We start from the raw sequence: 20,874 nt of genomic DNA, 5'->3' as shown, positions 1-20,874 counted from the left end.
ATTCCTGTGGGTTTAGCGACGCCTTGTCTAGAGGCAGGGGTACTTTTGGTAGGGTCCATCTTCTTAGGCCGTTTCATTCAGCACTCCTGGCATCCCACGATGCTTCAGGTGGACGTGGCCCTCATATGCCTTATTCCGACCAGCTAGCCTATAGTGCGCCACCGGCTCCTATTAGTGCACTTCTGCTCCAAAGTTTTCAGGGTGGTTACTTAGGATGACAGGGTCAGTTTCAGGGTCAGCAGTCACAGCAGCCGAGGTCCTGTTATACTTGTGGTGATCCGAGGCACATTGCTAGATTTTGCCTTCGTGCATCGAGCAGTTCACAGCATCAGGGTTCTCGTGCCATGGTCCCGGCATCGGGTGATCCACCGCCCACATAACCAGCTAGAGGTAGGGGTTAGAAAGCTAGAGGTAGAGGTCAGACCGCTAGAGGTGGAGGCCAGCCAGCTAGGGCCCGTCCTAGAGAAATAGTCAAGAGTGGTGGGGCCCAGCCCCGATGCTATGCTTTTCCAGCCAGGCCCGAGGCTGAGTTATCTGACGCTGTTATCATAGGTACTATTTCAGTTTGCAGTAGGGATGCTTCAGTTCTATTTGATCTGGGTTCTACTTACTCCTATGTGTCATCCTATTTTGCTTCATATTTGGTTGTGCCTCATGATTCTTTGAGTGCTCCTGTGTATGTGTCCGCACTTGTGGGAGATGCTATCGTTGTAGATCGTGTCTATCGTTCATCTTTTGTTACTATTGGGAGTCTTGAGACCAGCGTAAATCTTCTACTTCTCGATATGGTAGACTTTTATGTTATCTTGGGTATGGATTGGCTGTCACCCTATCACGCTATATTGGATTGTCACGCCAAGACAATGATCTTAGCCTTTCCGGGGTTTCCTCGATTAGAATGGAGAGGGATTCCTAGCCATTTTACCAGCAGGGTTATCTCTTATATGAAGGCCCATCGTATGGTCGAGAAGGGATGTCTAGCTTATCTGGCTTATGTATGTAATTCTAGCACGGAGGTTCCTTCCATGGCTTCAGTACCAGTTGTCCGTGAGTTTCCAGAGGTGTTTCTTGCAGACCTGCCGGGGATGCCACCCGACAGGGATATCGACTTCTGTATTAACTTGGTTTCGGGCACTCAGCCCATTTCTATTCTACCGTACCGTATGGCCCCGCCAGAGTTGAAAGAATTTAAGGAGCAATTGCAAGATTTTCTTGATACGGGCTTCATTAGACCTAGTGTATCGCCCTGGGGTGTGCTTGTGTTGTTCGTGAAGAAGAAGTATGGATCGATGGGGATGTGCACAAATTATCGGTAGTTGAACAAGGTCACCATCAAGAACAAGTATCCATTGCCGAGTATTGATGACTTATTTGATCAGCTTCAGGGTGCCAAGGTATTTTCGAAGACTGATTTGAGGTCTGGCTACCATCAGTTGAGGATTAGGGCATCCGATGTCCTAAGACAACTTTTCGGACTCGGTACAGGCATTATGAGTTTCTAGTGATGTCCTCTGGGTTGACAAATGCCCCAACAATATTTATGGATTTGATGAATCGAGTGTTCAAGCCTTATTTGGACTCATTTATGATTGTGTTTATTGATGATATCTTGATCTACTCCCGCAGTCGAGAGGAGCACGAGCAACATCTTCGAATTATACTTCAGACTCTGCGAGACAACTAGTTATATGCTATGTTTTCAAAGTGCGAGTTTTGGTTGGATTCGTTCGCTTTCTTGGGGCACGTTGTATCAGTAGAGGGCATTCAGGTAGACTCTAAGAAGATTGAGGCAGTTCAAAACTGGCCTAGACCTACTTCAGCCACGGAGATCCGGAGTTTCTTGGGATTGGCGGGTTATTACCGTCGGTTTGTGGAGGGGTTCTTATCTATAGCAGCCCCATTGATCAGGTTGACCTAGAAGGGTGCACCATTCAGATGGTTAGACAAGTGTGAGGCGAGCTTTCAGAAGCTCAAGACTGCTTTGACTACAACTCCGGTGTTGGTGTTGCCCACAGGTTCAGGATCTTATACGGTACATTGTGATGCATCCCGTGTTGGTCTCGGTTCAGTATTGATGCAGGATAGCCGTGTGATTGCATATGCATCGTGGCAATTGAAGGTTCAAGAGAAGAATTACCCTGTCCATGACTTAGAGTTGGCATCCATTATTCATGCGCTGAAGATTTGGAGGCACTATCTTTACGGCATGTCGTGTGAGGTTTTCATGGATCATCAGAGCCTATAGTATTTGTTCAAGCAAAGGGATCTCAATTTGAGACAGAAGAGGTGGTTGGAGCTATTGAAAGACTATGATATCACCATCTTGTATCATCCTGGGAAGGCCAATGTGGTGGCCGACGCTTTGAGTAGAAAGGCAGCGAGTATGGGCAGCCTTGCGTACATTCCAGTCGGTGAGACATCGCTTGCATAAAATGTTCAGGCTTTGGCCAATCATTTTGTGAGGCTGGATATTTCGGAGCCCAGCCGTGTCTTAGCTTGTACAGTCGCTCAGTCTTCCTTGTTTGAGCGCATCAGGGAGCGACAATATGACGATCCTCATTTTTTTATCCTTAAGGACATAATGCGGAACGGTGGTGCGAAGCAGGTTACTGTTGGAGATGATAGAGTTTTGAGGATGTAGGGTCATGTTTGTGTGCCTAATGTGGATGGACTTCGTGAGTTGATTCTTGAGGAGGCCTATAGTTCTCGGTATTCTATTCATCCGGGCACCGCCAAGATGTATCAGGACTTGCGGCAACATTATTGGTGGAGGAGAATGAAGAAGGACATAGTTTCATATGTAGCTCAATGTCTAAATTGTCAGCAGGTAAAGTGTGTGCAACAAAGACTTGGTGGTTTGCCTCAGAAGTTAGAGATTCCTGAGTAAAAGTGGGAGCGTATCACTATGGATTTTATTGTTGGACTCCCACAGACTCAGAGGAAGTTCGATGCAGTTTGGGTCATTGTGGACAGGCTGACCAAGTCATCGCACTTCATTCCTATGGACGTTACCTATTCTTCAGAGCGGTTGGCAGAGATTTACATCTGCGAGATCGTCCGTCTTCACGGTGTGCCTGTGTCTATCATTTCTGATCGAGGTACACAGTTCACCTCACACTTTTTGAGGGTAGTACATCGTAAGTTGGGAACGTAGTCGGAGTTGAGCACAGTATTTCATTCTTAGACGGACAGACAGTCTGAGCGCAATATTCAGATATTGGAGGATATGCTCCGCTCTTGTGTTATAGACTTCGAAGGTTTTTGGGATCAGTTCTTGCTGCTCACGGAGTTTGTCTACAACAACAACTACCAGTCGAACATTCAGATGGATCCCTATGAGGCATTATATGGTAGGCGGTGCCGATTGCCAGTTGGATGGTTCGAGCCGGGGGAGGCTTGGTTGTTGGGTACAGATTTAGTACAGGATGCCTTGGATAAGGTCAAGATTATTCAGGATCGACTTCGCACATCTTAGTCCAGGCAGAAGAATTATGCCGACCGTAGAGTTCGTGATGTTGCATTCATGGTCGGAGAGAGAGTGTTGCTCCGGGTATCACCCATGAAGGGTGTGTTGAGGTTCGGAAAGAAGGGCAAGTTGAGCCCTAGGTATATCGGGCCTTTTGTGTTTCTTGAGAGAGTGGGAGATGTGGCTTACAGGCTTGCGTTGACACTGGGTTTATCAGTAGTTCATTCAGTGTTCCATGTGTCCATGCTCTGGAAGTATCACGACGATCCATCCCATGTGTTAGATCTCAGCTCTGTCAAGTTGGACAAGGATTTGACTTACGAGGAGGAGACGGTGGCTATTCTAGCCCTGCATGTTTGTTAGTTGAGGTCGAAGAGTTATCCTTTATTCCGAGTGCAGTGGAGAGGTCAGCCCGTTGAGACAGCTACTTAGGAGTCCGAGTCAGATATACGGAGTAGATATCCCCACCTTTCCACCAGCCCAGGTACTTTTCTATGTCCGTTCGAGGACGAACGCTTATTTTAGAGGTGGAGAATGTGATGACCCGATAGGTCATCTTATGTTTTAGAACCTAACTCTGCACAAGCCTTAAATACCTCATTTTAGCCTTTCTCGATTTGCGTGCGTAGTCTGAGTGTTTTTCCGGAAAGCTTTTATGTTAACAACTGAGAAAATATGAAATTTTTGCCTTAAAATCCATTTGAGTTGACTTCGGTCAACATTTTGAGAAAACAGACCCGGATTCATATTTTGATGGCCCCGGTGGGTCCGTATCGTGATTTAGGACTTGGGCGTATGCCCGAAATCAAATTCGGAAGTCCCTAGCCCGAGTTATCGCACTTTGTTGAAATTTAAAAGTTAAAGGTTTAATGACATTAAATGTTTGACTTTTTGGATACCGTGTCTGTATTTTGGTTCCACAACCCGGTATAGGTCCAATACTATATTTATGACTTGTATGTCAAATTTGGTGAGAAACAGAGTTGGTTTGACGTGATTCGGACGTCCGGTTGTGAAATTAGAAGTTCATGAGTTTTCTTGAAAATCTCCTTTGATTTGATGCTAAATTCGTAGTTCTAGGTATTATTTTGGCGATTTAATCATGCGAGCAAGTTCGTATTATGTTTTTAGACTTATGTGCACAATTGGTTTAGAGCCCCGAGGGTTCGGGTGAGTTTCGGATAGGCTATAGAGTGAAATTGGACTTAGAAATATTGCTGGTGTGTTTCAGTTCTGGTGCAGGCCTCTGATCTCGCATTTGCGAGGTCAGGCTTCGCATTTGCGACCTCTGATGAGTTCGCATTTGCGAGCAACTCATCGCATTTGCAAAGTGGGTCAAGGGGGTACAGGATCGCAATTGCGATCAAACGGTCGCATTTTCGGAAGATCTGACTTCGCAAGCGAACCATTCATCCCAAATGCGATGAAAGCAAAGATGGGATGGACTTCGTTTTTGCGACTGTTTCTTCGCATTTCCGAGGCTCGCATTTGCGAACCATGCAACATCTGTAACTGATCAAAATGGGAGTTAGACGGGATTTTTGTTCATTCTTCAAATTTTCAAAATAAGAAAACCCTAGAGGCAATTTTTCAAAGAACTCTTCTTCCCCAAATCATTAGTAAGTGATTCTAATCCATTTTCTTCAATCTTTCACTACATTTCCTAAGATTTTAACCTAAAATCTAGTATTTTCTTGGTGGAAATTGGGGGTTTTGGTAGAATTAGGGATTTTTGCAAAATGCGGATTTAGACCTCAAATTGAGGTCGGATTCCAAAAAAAATTATATAACCGGGCTCGGGGGTGAATGGGTAATCGGGTTTTGTTCCGAATTTCGGGTTTGGACAAAGCAAGCCCGGGAGTTGACTTTTGTTGACGTTTTCAATAATGACCTAAATTGAATCCTTTGCAATTGTGGGTAGTTCCTAAGACTTAATTTGAATCGTTTGGTTGGTAATTTTCTAGATTCTAATGGTTCAGAGGCTTGTTTGAAAGGCAAAGTTGTGATTGAGCTTTGAGTGAACCTTTGGAGCGAGGTAAGTGTCGTGGTTTACCTTTATTCGAGGGATTATGATTGCTTTGTCTATTTGCTACATGTTTAGATGTTGGGTACAACATATATGTGAGGTGACGAGTACTTATGCGTTATTGTCGGGTTAAAGCATGCAGGTTGGGACTTGTTCCTTGTAGTTTATTGCTTACTTTGATCTTGTTATCCATGCTTAGACTAGTTACTTACTAAATTGATCGTTCTTATCGTGTTTATGGGTTTGTGTGATAATTGAATATTGATTCCAAAGTTAAGATTGGTATTATGGAACCATTGTTGAAGTAAGGCTTGTTCTTGTTGATTCTATCTCCCTGCTGTTCCATGTTCATTGTTATGTGGTAAGGGAGAGTGTTAATGCACGAAGGGTGATGCCGTGCCATATTGTGAGTGTTAATGCATGAAGGGTGATGCCGTGCCATATTGTGAGTGTTAGTGCACGAAGGGTGATGTCGTGCCATATTGTGAGTGTTAATGCACGAAAGGTGATGCCGTGCCATATCGTAAGTGTTAATGCACGAAGGGTGATGCCGTGCCATGTTATGAGAGTTAATGCACTAAGGGTGATGCCGTGCCGTATCTATTGATTTATATTGTGAGGCTGAGAGTAAAAGCACGAAGGGTGATGCCATGCAGTATTATTGTTTCATTGTGAGGTTGAGAGTAAAAGCACGGAGGGTGATGCTGTGTAATTTTCTTCATTGTGTTTAGTTGTTTTCACTGTTTAAAAGCATGTTGACTGTCCTGGTTATCATTTCCGCTGTATCTCTTATATCTTGTGCCCCTTTAGCATGTACCCCTCCCAATAGTACATGTTTAGATGTTATTGTTGTTTTCTTTTACATATACTATTATCTGCACAGGTCTATTATGTGGGTGTCTTGTCATAGCCTCATCACTCCTTCGTGGAGGTTAGGCTCGACACTTACGAGTACATGGGGTCGGTTGTACTCATACTACACTCTGCACTTTTTGTGCAGATTTTAATACCGGTCCTAGCTGATTGTGAGGCTTAGCAACTTGGACTTGCTTATTGGAGACTCAAGGTAGATATGCTGGCATCCGCAGACCTTGGAGTCCCCTTCTATCTCCCCTATTTTACTTTTTCTTTTCATTCAGAACAATTGTATTTCTTTCGGACTCTGTCTGTAGAAAATCTTAGAAGCTCGTGAGTATTGACTCTAGATCCGAATTGTATCAGATATTATGGGCTTTATGTTATTCTGCATTTTAGTTTTAGTTTTTATTTAGTTTAATTGATTATGTTATTGAAATTGACTAAAATTGGTTTAAAGAATCCTCTAACACTAGCTTGCCTAGAAAGTGAAATGTTAGGCGCTATCACGGTCCCGAAGGTGGGAATTCCTGGTCGTGACAGAGGCGGAGTATGAAGCTGTGATTGCAAGCTTGGAACTGGCACGAGAACTTGGTATCGAACAAATTGTGATAAAAAGTGACTCGCAGTTGGTAGTTAATCAAATGCAGGGGAAGGGGACTTACGTGGCAAGAGAGACGAAAATGCATCAATACCTCAAAAAGGTACGAGAATTGCTTAGACAATTTCAGACATGGAAAGCCGTGCAAATACCCAGGGAGGAAAGTGTAGAAGCAGACGCGTTGGCAATTCTCGCGTCTGTCGCAGATACAACAAGTGCATAAAATGCCATCGTGATACATCTGTTTCATTCAACACTCGATCAAACCAAGAGTGAGGTGGAGAAACGAATTTGTGAAGTTTTTGCAGTATGGTATCTTGCCTGAAGATAAGAGGAAATCCCAATTGTTACGACTGAAAGCTTCCTGGTACTACTTAATTCGTGGAAATTTATATCGTAAAATATTTGGTGGACCTTTAGCACAGTGCCTCAGACCATCACAAACGAAATATGTAATGAGAGAAGTACATAAGGGGCATTGCGGCAATCACGCCGGGGGAAGATCGTTGGTGAAAACATTAATAAGGGCAGGATATTATTGGCCAAAATGGAAGAAGAAGCAGAAAACTTTGTAGCCAGGTGCGATAAATGTCAACGATATGCCAATAACATGCATCGACCAGCAGAGCTATTGTATTCAGTTATTTCACTATAGCCCTTCATGAAATAGGACATGGACATCGTAGGGCCGTTGCCTCAAGCTAAAGGAAATGTACAATTTTTGTTAGTTTTAACAGATTATTTCTCAAAATGGGTAAAAGCAAGTGCTTTTAAACAGGTGCGAGAAAAAGAAGTTATGGATTTCATTTGGAGAAACATTATATGCCTATTTGGAGTTCCAAAGAAGATTGTATGCGACAATGGCGCACAATTCATACGCGCGAAAGTCATAGAATTCTTCCAAAGTTGGCAGATTAAATGAATTACTTTGACACCTTATCACCCAGCGGCCAATGGACAAGATGAATCGACGAATAAGGTTATCATCAATAACTTAAAGAAGAGACTGGAAGAATCAAAAGGCAAATGGCCAGAGGTACCACCAGGGGTGCTATGGGCTTACCGAACAACGACAAAAACTATTACGGGTGAGACTCCATATTCACTTGTATACGGAGCAGAAACTTTGATTCCGGTAGAGATAGGTGAACTAAGTACGAGGTACACACATGCCCACTGAAGCAGCAAATGAGGAAGAGCTGCGGGTAAATTTGGATCAGATTGAAGAAAGGAGAGAAGCATCATTAATTCGAATGGCGGCTCAAAAGCAGATGATTGAACAATATTATAATAGGAAAGCCAATCTGAGGTATTTTAGGATTGGGGACTTCATCCTCAAAAATATGTTCCAGTCAACAAAAGCGGCAAATGCAGGAAAATTGAGTCCAAATTATGAAGGTCCATTAGGGTTTGAGGCATCGCTGGAAAAGGAGCATACGAGTTAGAAACCATGGATGGCAAGGTGTTACCGTCAAACTGGAATGCAGTCCATCTGAAGAAGTATTACTTCTAAACGAGGTTAATACCCACAGTCAGGTATCACACAAAGTTTGATTTTATTTCGTTCATTTGAATTTTATTAACCATTTTAGATGATAGGCAGAAAGTTGGCCTGTACCAAATGATGATATTAGACTCGAAATACACTCAAAATACTGAAATATTCCGGTCTAGGTTACAACTTTTCTGATAGAAAAAGGGTTATGCAATCATCATCTAAAGAGTTATCTCCGAGTCCTGTTTTGTATTACCAAAAGAAGGGAGTTGATCCAGTGTTCGAGATTTCATATTTCAATGCTCTAACACTAGAGGGACTATGCATATAAAAGGTTACATAAGGAAGAAAGATGTATACCAAGGGCATAGTTTAGCCTGAATCAAAACCTTGAAGAAACCCTTGAAAAGTTTTCAAAGGAGTTCAAACTTGCAAAAATGATGCAAGATATTCCCACGAGCTTCTAAGTTAAGGCCATAAATTTAGTCGCGGGAAAATAGACCCAAATTTGTAAACCTGCTACAATAAAAGTAATTATGAAAATGTTGTATGAACAGTTATGAAAATGATGTACATTAATTATTCATTTGAGAGTTCAAAACATAAAACTTCCTCAAATTATTTCTCTTTTCATATCTACTTCATTTTTCATATATTTGCACCAATATGAAGATGAGATGTCATCTTCATCAGTGTCGTTAATATAAAAGAGCCCTCTTTTATAAAAACCCATTTACATCGAGGTCACGGTCTATTAAAGCATTTTAAGTGCAAGAGTAAGCTCAAATATTAAAAGGACAAAAAGCATAATATGCGGCAAAAGAAATAAAGATGTTTATATCATAACCCCAAAGAATAGGGGCGGTATTTATATCATAACCCCAAAAACGACAGGGGCAGTAAAACCTTCCAAAAAGTTGTCCAAAAAATACAAGGGAGTTCCAAAAAAAAAACCAACAAACAAACACTTTCAACAAAAAGTCTGGAAAAGGGAAAAGCTAAGAAGCATCATCAACAGGAGAATAAGGATTGACTTGGGGAGAAGAGGTTTGAACATCAGCTTCAACAGGATCAAGTCCATCTCCATCACCCTTAGAACCTTCGTCTTTAGGTGTGGAAAAACTTTGACGTTGCTGAGTCTATTCAATTGTTTCTCTGGCCTTAGCAATATCTGGGTTCAGGTCAAAACCATCCTGGCGGCTTCAGTTAAAGTCTCTGGGCGAGTGTTCAAAAAAGCCCAGCTAACATCCAGTGATGACTTATCTTCAAGGGCTTCATAATCCTTCTCCCACTGCTCGATCTCAACTTTCAATTCTTCTTTTTTTGCCTCCAAGGCTTCATAAGCAATCTTCAAAGGAGCAAGAGAACTTTCAAGGAACTGGACTTTATTTGTAGAGGCACTAAGGTCTTCTTGAGCTTGGGTAAGCGTCTGAACCGGATCACCCGTGTAAACCTCTTTTTGATTAAGGAGCTCTTTCAAACTCCTTAACTCTTCAGTAGCCTTGGAAAGTTGTTCAGCAAAAGAGGGTTCCAGTCTATCCTTGTCTTTCTCAACTTGACTGGAAGAAGCTTTTAGAATCACTAACTCAGCGGAGACCATCCTTAGTTGTTGTTCCAAAGCTTCTTTTTCCTCTGCAAGAACATTCTTCTCCAACTGATACCTTCAAATTGTTCTCTCCAGTTATCAGCCTCGTTCGCAACTCAATTAATTGCTGGTCAGTCCAAGAGATCCTTTTCATAAACTCAGTGCCTATCAAATTAATCTACAAAAAAGGCAAAGAAGAAGAGTTACAAATGAGGAAAAGGAAGGAAGGAAGTATTAGTAAAGTTATACCTTAAGAGAATAATGAACGATGCCATTCATTAAAGTTAAGGAAGTGTGACCCTCCAACTTCTTCTTTTCAACGGGTCCTAACAACGGTTTCAGCCATACATCAGCTTGTCCAAATTTTCTCAACAAATTTCCACCCTCGGGGACTTCAATAACAACTTTTTTCATATCCCGCCCGCTGCTAGAAGGCTCAGCTTCTACGTGAAGAGAAACAACGGGAGCAACCATTGGGGTAACACCAGGTAAAAACACATGAGGGTTAACAATAGGTAAAACTGGAAGGAAATCGAGAGGCAGTTCTTCAGAAACAGGCTCGAGGCCTTCCTCACCCTCAAATCCATGGGCGAATAACCTTTCAACAGGGCTTGGGGGGGGGGGGGATTGGCTGAGTTACCAGCATCTTCATAAGAAATTTCTAAAGGAGCACTCTCTGGTTCATCAATAAGTCTGAAGGGAATCGAACTTGTTGGGGAATCATGAGAGACATGGGTTTTATCATCTAAAACTACGCGTCTTCTTAAACGTGGTTTTCTCACCAAGGAACCTTCTTCGGCATCCTCTTCATCATCAGACCCACGGTCTTCAACAGTTTTTCTCTTGGAGGAAGAAGCACTCAAAATCCGTTCTTGAGCAAGACTTACAGAAAGCCTAGTTGAGGGAACAGATGCAGGACTGATGCCACGAATAGCAAACCCTAATTAAAAAAAGGGTGATGAAAAAGTGATATATGAACGAGTAAAGAAGGAAAGAAACTACGAGAATAAAGAGTACCGTGAGTCTTCACTTTCCAACCAAGTTTCTGGGTAAGAAATTTCCAAGATCTTTTGTCTATGGGAGCGACAGTAAACATTTTTTCTACCTAAGCACGGAAGTCAGGAATTTCTTCGAAGACTTCCATGGTTGCTGAAAAAATAAATATGCGATTATATAAAGGAGTTTGAGACATAAAAAAAACTTACGTGCAAAGTTTCATTTTTCTGGAAAAGACATGTTTTCTTCACCCATTAATCTACTAGTGGGGGGCATCAACAAAACAGGCATACCGGCCACGGTCACGGTCATCCTAGGAGCTAAATAAAACCCTTTTACTTCTAGCCACGAGAGAAAAGTCACCTTCCTAAAACAACTTAGGAGCGTAAAGATGAAGTAAGTGACGAAACAACTTGGGAAATCTGGTTTTCAATGACATTCTCGTCGAACTAAAGAAAGAAGACCAGGAGTGATCAGACTTGGGTAGTGTTCAGCAGCGTTAAGGGAAGCTATAGAAAAACTTGATTTTTCATGGCTTCACGATCTGATACAAAGAAAAACTCTTGAGGAACAATCTCAGAAATAGTAGGCTTACGCATGGGTTCATTCTGATCCCTATTTTTAGAAGAAGATCTAGGGGTTGAAGGAGCTCTAGGTCTAGAAGAAGATGGTTTGACAGAACTACTTTGAGGAGTAGAACTACAAGTAGATAACAAACCAAGACTGCAGAGTCTACCACCTCTCGTACTCCTAGTAGGGGTAGTAGAAGGGGCAAGCTCATCGACGATCACAACTTTGCGATGGTCTGGTGTTGAAGAAGACATGTTTAACAAAGAAAATACAGAGGAAAGATATAGGACTATGAAGGAAGGTTAGTATGGTGGATACAGAGAAGAAGGAAGAAGGTTTCAAGAAATCAAGGGGGATGAAGTATTTATAAGGAGATGCAACCGTCATCAAAGTTGATCATTATGAAGTGTCATAATAAAACTGTCACTTCATGACTGATGCAACCGTAGAAAAACCCTAAAAATGCTGAGAAACTGTAGAACAAATTAGGTGAAGCCACGTGGCATAGGCATTAAATGGATGTGACATACGTCGCATCGATTCTGAAAAGAGCATAATGATACTCGAGAAATGGCGGCAAAGAATTACCGCCATAAATATTTACCACTTTCCGAATATTCAGTTAAGAATATTCAGAAAGTGGGGGGACTATTAGTGGAAAAAGGTAGGACATCATCGTGATGACAGGGCATGGTACGTGGACCATCAATATAGCGACAAGTGGTGTTCCTAATTAGACAAGTTAAAGAATGCGAAAAAGGCATGGGAGGAACACCCTCGGGTTTACACTAAGAAAAGAGCCGGACCCGACAACTGTAAAAGGAGAAATAGGAGTAGAATGAATAAAGGCCATTAAGAAAGGAAGATGCACGAACCTTTCATAAATAAGGATGAGAAATCGATACGGTTACAGAAAATCTTTAGCCATAAATACTTCTGTTATAATTGTATATGGTGACGGGTAATCAAGGCAATTAATACCATTAGTGCGCCCGAATTAAGTAAGAAAACTATTACAATTGTATGCTTCTATATAAGGATTGAAACCTCATTTGTAATATCATCAGATAATTATTGAAATTTATACAACCATTCTTTACTTTATTCTCAAGGTTTTAAATCGTAATTTTGGGAGCGATTATCAGTCTGTTTCATATTTTCTGTGTTAATTATTTTCATTCCTTGATTTATTCTTCAAATTATTGGGAAAGAAAAGCAAATCTTGGTTATCAGTAACCCGATTGCTTCTAGATATTAACTTTGACCGAGAAATCTATTTTTGGGTTAAACAAACTCTTTTTTGGGAGGGAAATAAAATCGGATCAAGGATTTTAAGTTTATGGATTTCAATAACTCTTTGCTTGCCTCCAAACTATTATATATTCATATTCAATGAATTTCTTAATATATGAGTATACATGGCTCAGACAAAAGTTATGGGATTTTTCCAAACTCCTGTCATTTACTATGCCTCCTCCCCTGAAGGGGAATCATTGATTGCCTAATATATCTTATGGCCTTGACCCTGAAAATATAGAACACATGCTAGTAGTTGTACCGATTGAAATATAAAGTGGCAATGGACTTCTCTCTTGAATACTTAAACATTGGTTTACTTTAATTTCCTACAAGGCAAAAATATGTAAATAAGTTGTTTTGTTCGATGTAATTACTACATGCAAAACAGCGAAAAGATCGAAGGTATATAAATTTAGATAAACAAGCAATTGAAAGTTAATATCTTCTGTCAGGAGCCAACTATGGATCTAAATTCAATTGCAAACTGGAGTCGAAATAAACACTTTTGTGGGATAATTTTCTATATTTTATAAATTGTAAAGTGGAGCGCAATTACAAGAGAAGAAGTAAGATAATTAAACTAAAGAAAAATGAAAATGAAAGTCGCCATTGCCACTGGGAATATGCAGAATTAGATGAGAAGAGAATTAGAGTGAGATGGGAGAGAGAACAGAAAGAGAGTGAAGGTCGAAGAGAAATGAAGGAGAATGAATTACCGAAAAATTCGTTATCGTCTCTCTCCTGTTGTTGGGGTTTTATAACAACCTAACAACCTGTTGACGTGGCACGATCGTGACTCTTCCTGCTTATTAGCGAACTTATAATCTCGGCCCTTTGTTTGAGTGAATTGAGCATTCCCTTACCTTCCGAAATTCAGCTTCGAACCTCACTAACTACAATTTATTTTGGTAATAAATTTCGGAACCTCTAGATTATAACATTCCTTTCCCCTTCAAACAATCCTTGACCTCAAGGATTAGAATCAAAACCAGGAAATTTAGTCTGCAAATATTGGTAATCTTCCCAAGTTACATCTTCTAGAGGAAGGTTGGACCATTGGACTAGAACCTTAACCGCATCTACATTATTCTTCTTAACCAACTGCCTTTGAATAATAACTACTGGTCGAACCAAAAACTGGCCATCATCCCCAGTAATTGGAAGAACAGTTTGCACCACCACTCGATCACCAACCATCTTCTTGAGCAAAGACACATGGAAAACTGGATGAATTCTGGATGTAGGAGGTAATTCCAGCTTATATGCCACATCACCTACTCTAGAAAAGATCTTATAAGGACCATAGTACTTGGAACTTAGCTTCAGATTTCTTCTCAGTGCAATAGATGTTTGTCTATAGGGCTGAAGCTTCAAATAAACCAAATCTCCCACCTGAAACTCCCTATCAGTTCTTCTATTATCAACAAAGAACTTCATCCTTTCTTGAGCTTTGCTCAAATTATCCTTTAGCAATTGGAGCATCTGTTATCTTCTAATCACAACATCCTCAGCTGCCGGCACAATAGTTTCAAGGAAGGGACCAATAGATAATTTAGGAGAAATGTAGCCATATAAAGCTTCAAATGAGGTGCATTGCAAACTGGTGTGGAAATTAGTATTGTACCACCATTCAGCAGCTGATAACCATTGTTTCCACTGGTTTGGCCTACTAGCAGTCATACACCTGAGATAATTCTCAAGACATCTATTCACTCTTTCAGTTTGGCCATCACTTTGTGGGTGATAAGCTGTACTGTAATGCAGTTGAGTGCCAAGGAGCTTGAACAGGGATTGCCAGAAGTTTCTCAAAACGATCATGTCCCTATCAGTAACTATGGTTTCAGGTGTGCCATGTAGACTATGTATTCTTTTCCAAAACACCTCTGCCACTGTTGCTGCTATATACAGATGTGTTAGAGCAATAAAATGAGCATATTTGTTTAACCTATCCACCACCACTAATATCACTTCCTTGTTCTTGGATTTGGGCAGTCCGTCAATAAAATCCATGCTAATATGGCTCCATGCTTGATTGGGAATGGGGAGGGGTTGTAGGAGGCCAGGGTAAGCTAAATTATCGTCCTTACTTATGTGACACACATCACAACTGGACACATAATCAATCACCATTTATTTCATTTTTGGCCAAGTGAAAAGTTGAGCTAGTCTTTTAAGGGTGCCCAGCTTCCCAGAATGCCCTCCACAGGGAGAATCATGGAAAGAGGCAATTAACTGATGCCCGAGGTTACCATTTTCACCAATATACACCTTTCTTTTTTTTTTTCCTGATAATTCCAGCCGAGTAATGCCAAACACTAGGACCTTGCAAGTTTGTGGAGAGTTGGAGGATTAGTTCATGTACCCGAGAGTCCCCTTTATATCTAGCAGTCACTTCATGTATCCAAGTGGGAATGGAAGCATTGATGGCTAAAATCTGCTCTGAACTCTGGCTTGGTTGATTGTCTAGCCCTTCCTGCTGTCTCGAAAGTGTATCATCAACTCTATTCTCAGCTCCTTTTTTGTATTGCACTTTATAATCAAGCTCAAGCAATTTAGTTAATCCTTTCTGTTGGATAGCTGAAGTCACTTTTTGCTCTAAAAGATACTTCAAACTATGATGATCTGTCCTAGCTACAAAATGTTTGAACTGTAAATAGTGCCTCCATTTATCCACATCACTCAATAAGGCCATGTATTCCTACTCATAAATGGATTTTACCCTATGTTTCTGAGCCAAAACCTTGCTAAAATAAGCCACTGGTTTACCCCCTTGCATGAGTACAACTCCAATTCCCCCATGGCTGACATCAATTTTTACCACAAACTCCTTAGTATAGTCAGGTAATACAAGCACTGGGGTTGAGGACATGGCAGACTTGAGAGCTGAAAAGGCCAATTCAGCCTCTGGATTCCACTTAAAGGCATCCTTCTTGAGAAAATCAGTGAGGGGTATACATATGATTCCATAGTTAGCCACATATTTTCTGTAGTAGCCAGTCAGCACCAGAAATCCTCTGAAAACCCTAAGGGAGCTTGGTCTTGGCCAATCTACCATTGCCTGAATCTTATTAGGATTAGTAGAGACTCCTTCCTTTGTAATGACATGAACTAAGTATTCCACTTGTGCTTGTCCAAAGGAACACTTGGACTTCTTAGCAAACAAGGTATGCTCCCTCAATATGTCAAACACAATCATCAAATGCTTTACATGATCCTCCAAGTTCAAATTATAGATGAGTATGTCATCAAAGAAAACTAAAAAAAACTTTCTCAGATAAGGTCGGAAAATCTGGTTCATTAGGGCCTGAAAGGTTGCTGGTGCATTTGTGAGCCCGAAGGGCATCACTCTCGACTCATAGTGTCCCATGTGTATTCTGAATGCAGTTTTGTGAACATCGTCCACCTTGTGTATTCTGAATGCAGTTTTGTGAACATCGTCCACCTTCATCCTGATCTGATAGTGTCCAGCTTTGAGATCTACCTTAGAAAAAATTGCATATCCATGAAGTTCATCCAGTAAATCATCCACAATAGGGATGGGGTATTTGTCCTTAATAGTAATGTCATTCAGTCCCTTGTAATCCACACAGAATCTTCAAGTTCCATCTTTCTTCTTGACTAGCAAAGCAGGTGAGGAAAAAGGAGATTGACTTTGTTGAATGATGCCACTGTCTAGCATCTCCTTCACCTGTTTTTCTAACTCATCCTTTTGGTGGTAATTGTATCTATAAGGCCTCAGGCTGATTGGTAAGTTTCTAGGCTTAAGAGGTATGGCATGGTCCAAAGCTCTGACTGGAGGTAAGGATTTTGGTTCTGCAAACATCAACATATTGACTCAACACCTCTTCAATAGCTTCATCAGTCTGCTCCTGATCATATTGCACCTCAACCCTTATCATGAACAAATGAGCTAGTAGAGCTTGCCCTTTCTTCAGCACCTTACCTATTGATCTACTAGTCATCATACTTAATCTACCTTCCTCTGTAATGCCATGCAACACCAGTTTGTTATTCTTCCTACCAATAGTAACACACTTCTTTTCATGATCAAACTTGGTAGGATTGTGCTTTTTCATCCAATTGTTACATAAAACTAGATCACACACTCCCAATGGAATGATGAGAAGATCTTCTTGGAATGGCCTGCTGTGCGTTTTCCATATAAATCCCTTGCAGTGTGTAGTGCACATAACATAATTGCCATCAGCTACTGTCACCCTCACTGGTGGACAAAAACTAGCTTGATAGCCAGTTTCCTTCACAGTATGCTCATCTATGAAACTATGTGTGCTCCCCGAGTCAATCATCACTGTTATATACCTTTTTTCACAGTTTCCCCTACTAAAATAGTATTCTCTCCTTGTTTATTACCAGATAGTGCATTCATACAGATGGCTTCCTGAATTTATTGTTCTACCCATCCTTCAATAATCAAATCAGGTGGTATTTGTACTTCTGTAATCTTAGATTCATCTAGTTGAGCTTTAGCTTCCACTTCTCCTTTGAGACAATTCAATTGCCTTATTTTACACTGGTGACCAGGGGCATATTTTTTTCCACATCTGTAACACAAACGATTGTTCTTCCTGTGTTCATATACCTCAGGGTTTAGCCTAAATGCAGTGGTCCTGTTCACTGGTAGGTTTCTAGTTGTAGTTGTGTTATTCACGATAGGTATGTTCTTTGTATTAGCCTTCTCATTTTTCTGTGCAGCTTCAATAGCCTTTTTATGTAGCCTAGCCTGTTCAATAGCAAACTTCAATGTCTCGGGTTGAACAACTTGACACCAAACTTGATTTCCTCCTTAAGAGCCCCTACAAAACTGGATAGGAAGTGAGATTCATCTAGTTGAGGATTTCTAACAAGCATCTGAGCTTTGAGGTCTTCAAATTTACATAGAAATTCATCCACAGTTACCTCCTGAGAGAGCTTATTAAACTCCTCTACTACGTCCTCATCCAACACCACTCCAAATCTAATGACCAGTTCCTCCTTAAATTCAGCCCATGTCAACACTCCTTTACTTAGTAACAAGGAATAATACCACACCTCAGCTAGTCCATTCAAATAGAGAGCATCAACTTCTACTTTTTGATCTTCCTAAGTTTTATACAAATTAAAGTATCTCTCACATTTGCGGATCCATACCTTGGGTTCATGTCCTTCAAAGATGGGTAGTTCCCATTTAGGAGGTGGTATGGGCACATTCTGAGGTTTGTTATGCCTGTTTTCCAGAATTGGAATAGGTAATAATCCCCCTCCAATGTTTTGGTATGCTGGAGCTCTTTCTAGTGCTATCAACCTCTCGAGGATCAGCTCCAAGGTACCTTGAATCCCTGTCTGAGTGTTTCGAAATTCCTCCTGGCTGTTCAACACATCAGCCAACAGCTCATCATGCCTAGCAAGCTTGTCATCCATCAGCTTCAAATGAGTTCCTTCTGCCATTCCTACCACACAAGTCACAAAATTGCTGTTCTGATACCAATTGTCAGGAGCCAACTATGGATCTAAATTCAATTGCAAACTGGAATTGAAATAAACACTTTTATGGGACAATTTTCTGTATTTTATAAACTGTAAAGTAGAGTGCAATTACAAGAGAAGAAGTAAGAGAATTAAACTAACAAAACATGAAAATTAAAGTCGCCATTGCCACTGGGAATCTACAGAATTAGATGAGAAGGGAATTAGAGTGAGATGGGAGAGAGAACAGAAAGAGAGTGAAGGTCGAAGAGAAATGTGGGAGAATGAATTACCGAAAAATTCGTTATCGTCTCTCTCCTGCCGTTGGGGTTTTATAACAACCTAACAACCTGTTGATGTGGCACGATTGTGACCCTTCCTGCTTATTAGCAAACTTATAATCTCGGCCCTTTGTTTTGAGTGAACTGAGCATTCCCTTACCTTCCGAAATTCAGCTTCGAACCTCACTAATTACAATATATTTTGGTAATAAATTTCGGAACCTCTAGATTATAGCATTTTCATTAAAGAGAAGGGAGAAGAAAAAGTACTTTTAACAACACTGCAAGATCTTCAATGCCACTAAGATTTACTAGAATTCAACGGATGGAAAAGAAAACAAACCCATGCCTTAGTTAGAAAAATAGTTTCGGTATGAGTTGAGTTTCACTATGATGAATAAAATGCTAGTGCCATCTAATTTAATATATTTATACTACGCCTATATATATATTTCCTATTACCAATGTCTTCATAATGAATTTTAACAATAATGGAGAAATTAGGCTTAATTAAGTCGATCCTACTTTCCTCAACAACCACCACCGCCTCCGCAGCCTGCACCAACACCGCAACCAACGCCGTCACAACCACCGCCAGTAGGGTAAGAGCTCAGAGTTCCTAAATAGTAAGATGACATAGTTCCAGTATTTTCATAGTCGTCTGTGCAATTCCATGTGCTAGTAATACCTTTTTGTTTTTGCAGCTGATGATATAAACATATTTCTTGTCACGATCCAAATCCACTATAGGTCGTGATGGCACCTAACGCTGCCGTCAGGCAATATAACGATGATTGATCAATTTAATTACTCATTTTATTACTTTAAAATCATAATTTTTATTAATTAAATAGTATAAAATAGAATTTACAGGTAAATGATAATATTTACACGAACTACAATAATGAACAACCCGTAGGAACCCCGAAACCCGGTGTCACCAGTGCATGAGCATCAACTAGGAAATATAATAAAATACAACATCTGTCTGGAATAAAATTAGACAACAGAATATAAATAACTCTGATGGAGACTCTGCAAGCTGCGGATCGTAACATGGAATGCAGCTCACAGTGAAGTCCCTGCAATAGCCGCGCCTTTGCGCCCCAAAAGCCACCAGATATATATGTACATGCACAATAAGTGCAGCCTGAGTACATAAATCAACGCGTACCCAATAAGTATCTAGCCTAACCCTAGAGAAGTAGTGATGAGGGGTCGACATCGACACTTACTAGTGGTCCAATAAGACAGATACAATAGAAGTAAACAGATGTGAGCTAGAGTAAATAAACAGAATAACAAGTATAAATACATAGTAAAATTTTCCTCTCAGCAATAACTCAAGCTCTCAGCTAATACTTACCTCCTCAATCGGAGTACATATATATGATGGACCTCACCAGATAGGCCGTCACAGTTCAAATCAGGAAAACTCGTAGATATATTGATTTCTTGTCAATTATTACGCACAATTTAGTAAGAGCATTTTTATAGAAATGCCGAGGCGTACGGCCCGATCCCATCATAATATATGCACTGTCGAAGGTCAAATGGCACGAACCATAGATACATCAATTATATTTCCTAGGCAAACGGTCCGCTCCTATTAGTGTGTGATACATAATCCTGCCAAAGCGAACGGCCTGATCCCATCATAATGTGCGTACTGCCGAGGGTCGAACAACACGAACCATAGATGTATCTATTAAACTACTCAGGCAAACGGCCCAATCCCATTAGAATAAGAAACTTTAACGGGCCCTTGACCCCACTTACGGGCCCGATCCCAATAGACATGTGAGTTATAAATTTTAAGGGAAACCTTTCGATGAAACGCATAACGCGGGAAAAATTCGTAAGAGGAGTACAATTATTTCGCGGCTAATCATGAAGCATGTCGAATCTCTACAATAGCAAGTTTATCACTCTGCACAAGTCTAGTCTCAAGTCACAATGTAAAATAAAGGAATTTAATAGGCAAGAGACAACTCAAATAGTACATTTATAGCATGTGGGAATCTAAGTCTACCGGATATAACATGAATCTAGCTACGTACGGACTCTCGTCACCTCGTGCGTACGTATCCCCTACAACAAGTATCACATAACAAATACATCACCTAGGGGTAGTTTCTCTCTTACAGAATTAGACAAAGACTTACCTCGCTCTGAAGTTTCATAGTCGGCTCCAACGCCACTCTAACACCTCAAACCGATGCCCGTATTTCCAAAAC

General features: G+C 40.7%; 1 protein-coding gene across 1 annotated transcript; it reads right to left on the bottom strand.

The window, feature by feature from the left end:
* Window positions 1-13,862: 13,862 nt before the first annotated feature.
* LOC138906546 (uncharacterized) lies at window positions 13,863-14,375 on the bottom strand. Its single transcript, XM_070195577.1, has one exon. It carries the CDS (start codon window positions 14,373-14,375, stop codon window positions 13,863-13,865), a length of 513 nt encoding a protein of 170 aa, XP_070051678.1.
* Between the last annotated feature and the right edge of the window lie 6,499 nt (window positions 14,376-20,874).

This window comes from Nicotiana tomentosiformis, chromosome 1 (genome assembly GCF_000390325.3).
Source record: "Nicotiana tomentosiformis chromosome 1, ASM39032v3, whole genome shotgun sequence".
Taxonomy (NCBI): Eukaryota; Viridiplantae; Streptophyta; class Magnoliopsida; order Solanales; family Solanaceae; genus Nicotiana; species Nicotiana tomentosiformis.
The sequence above is the reverse complement of the archived record's forward strand: the minus strand, read 5'-3'. Positions and strand labels throughout refer to the sequence as shown.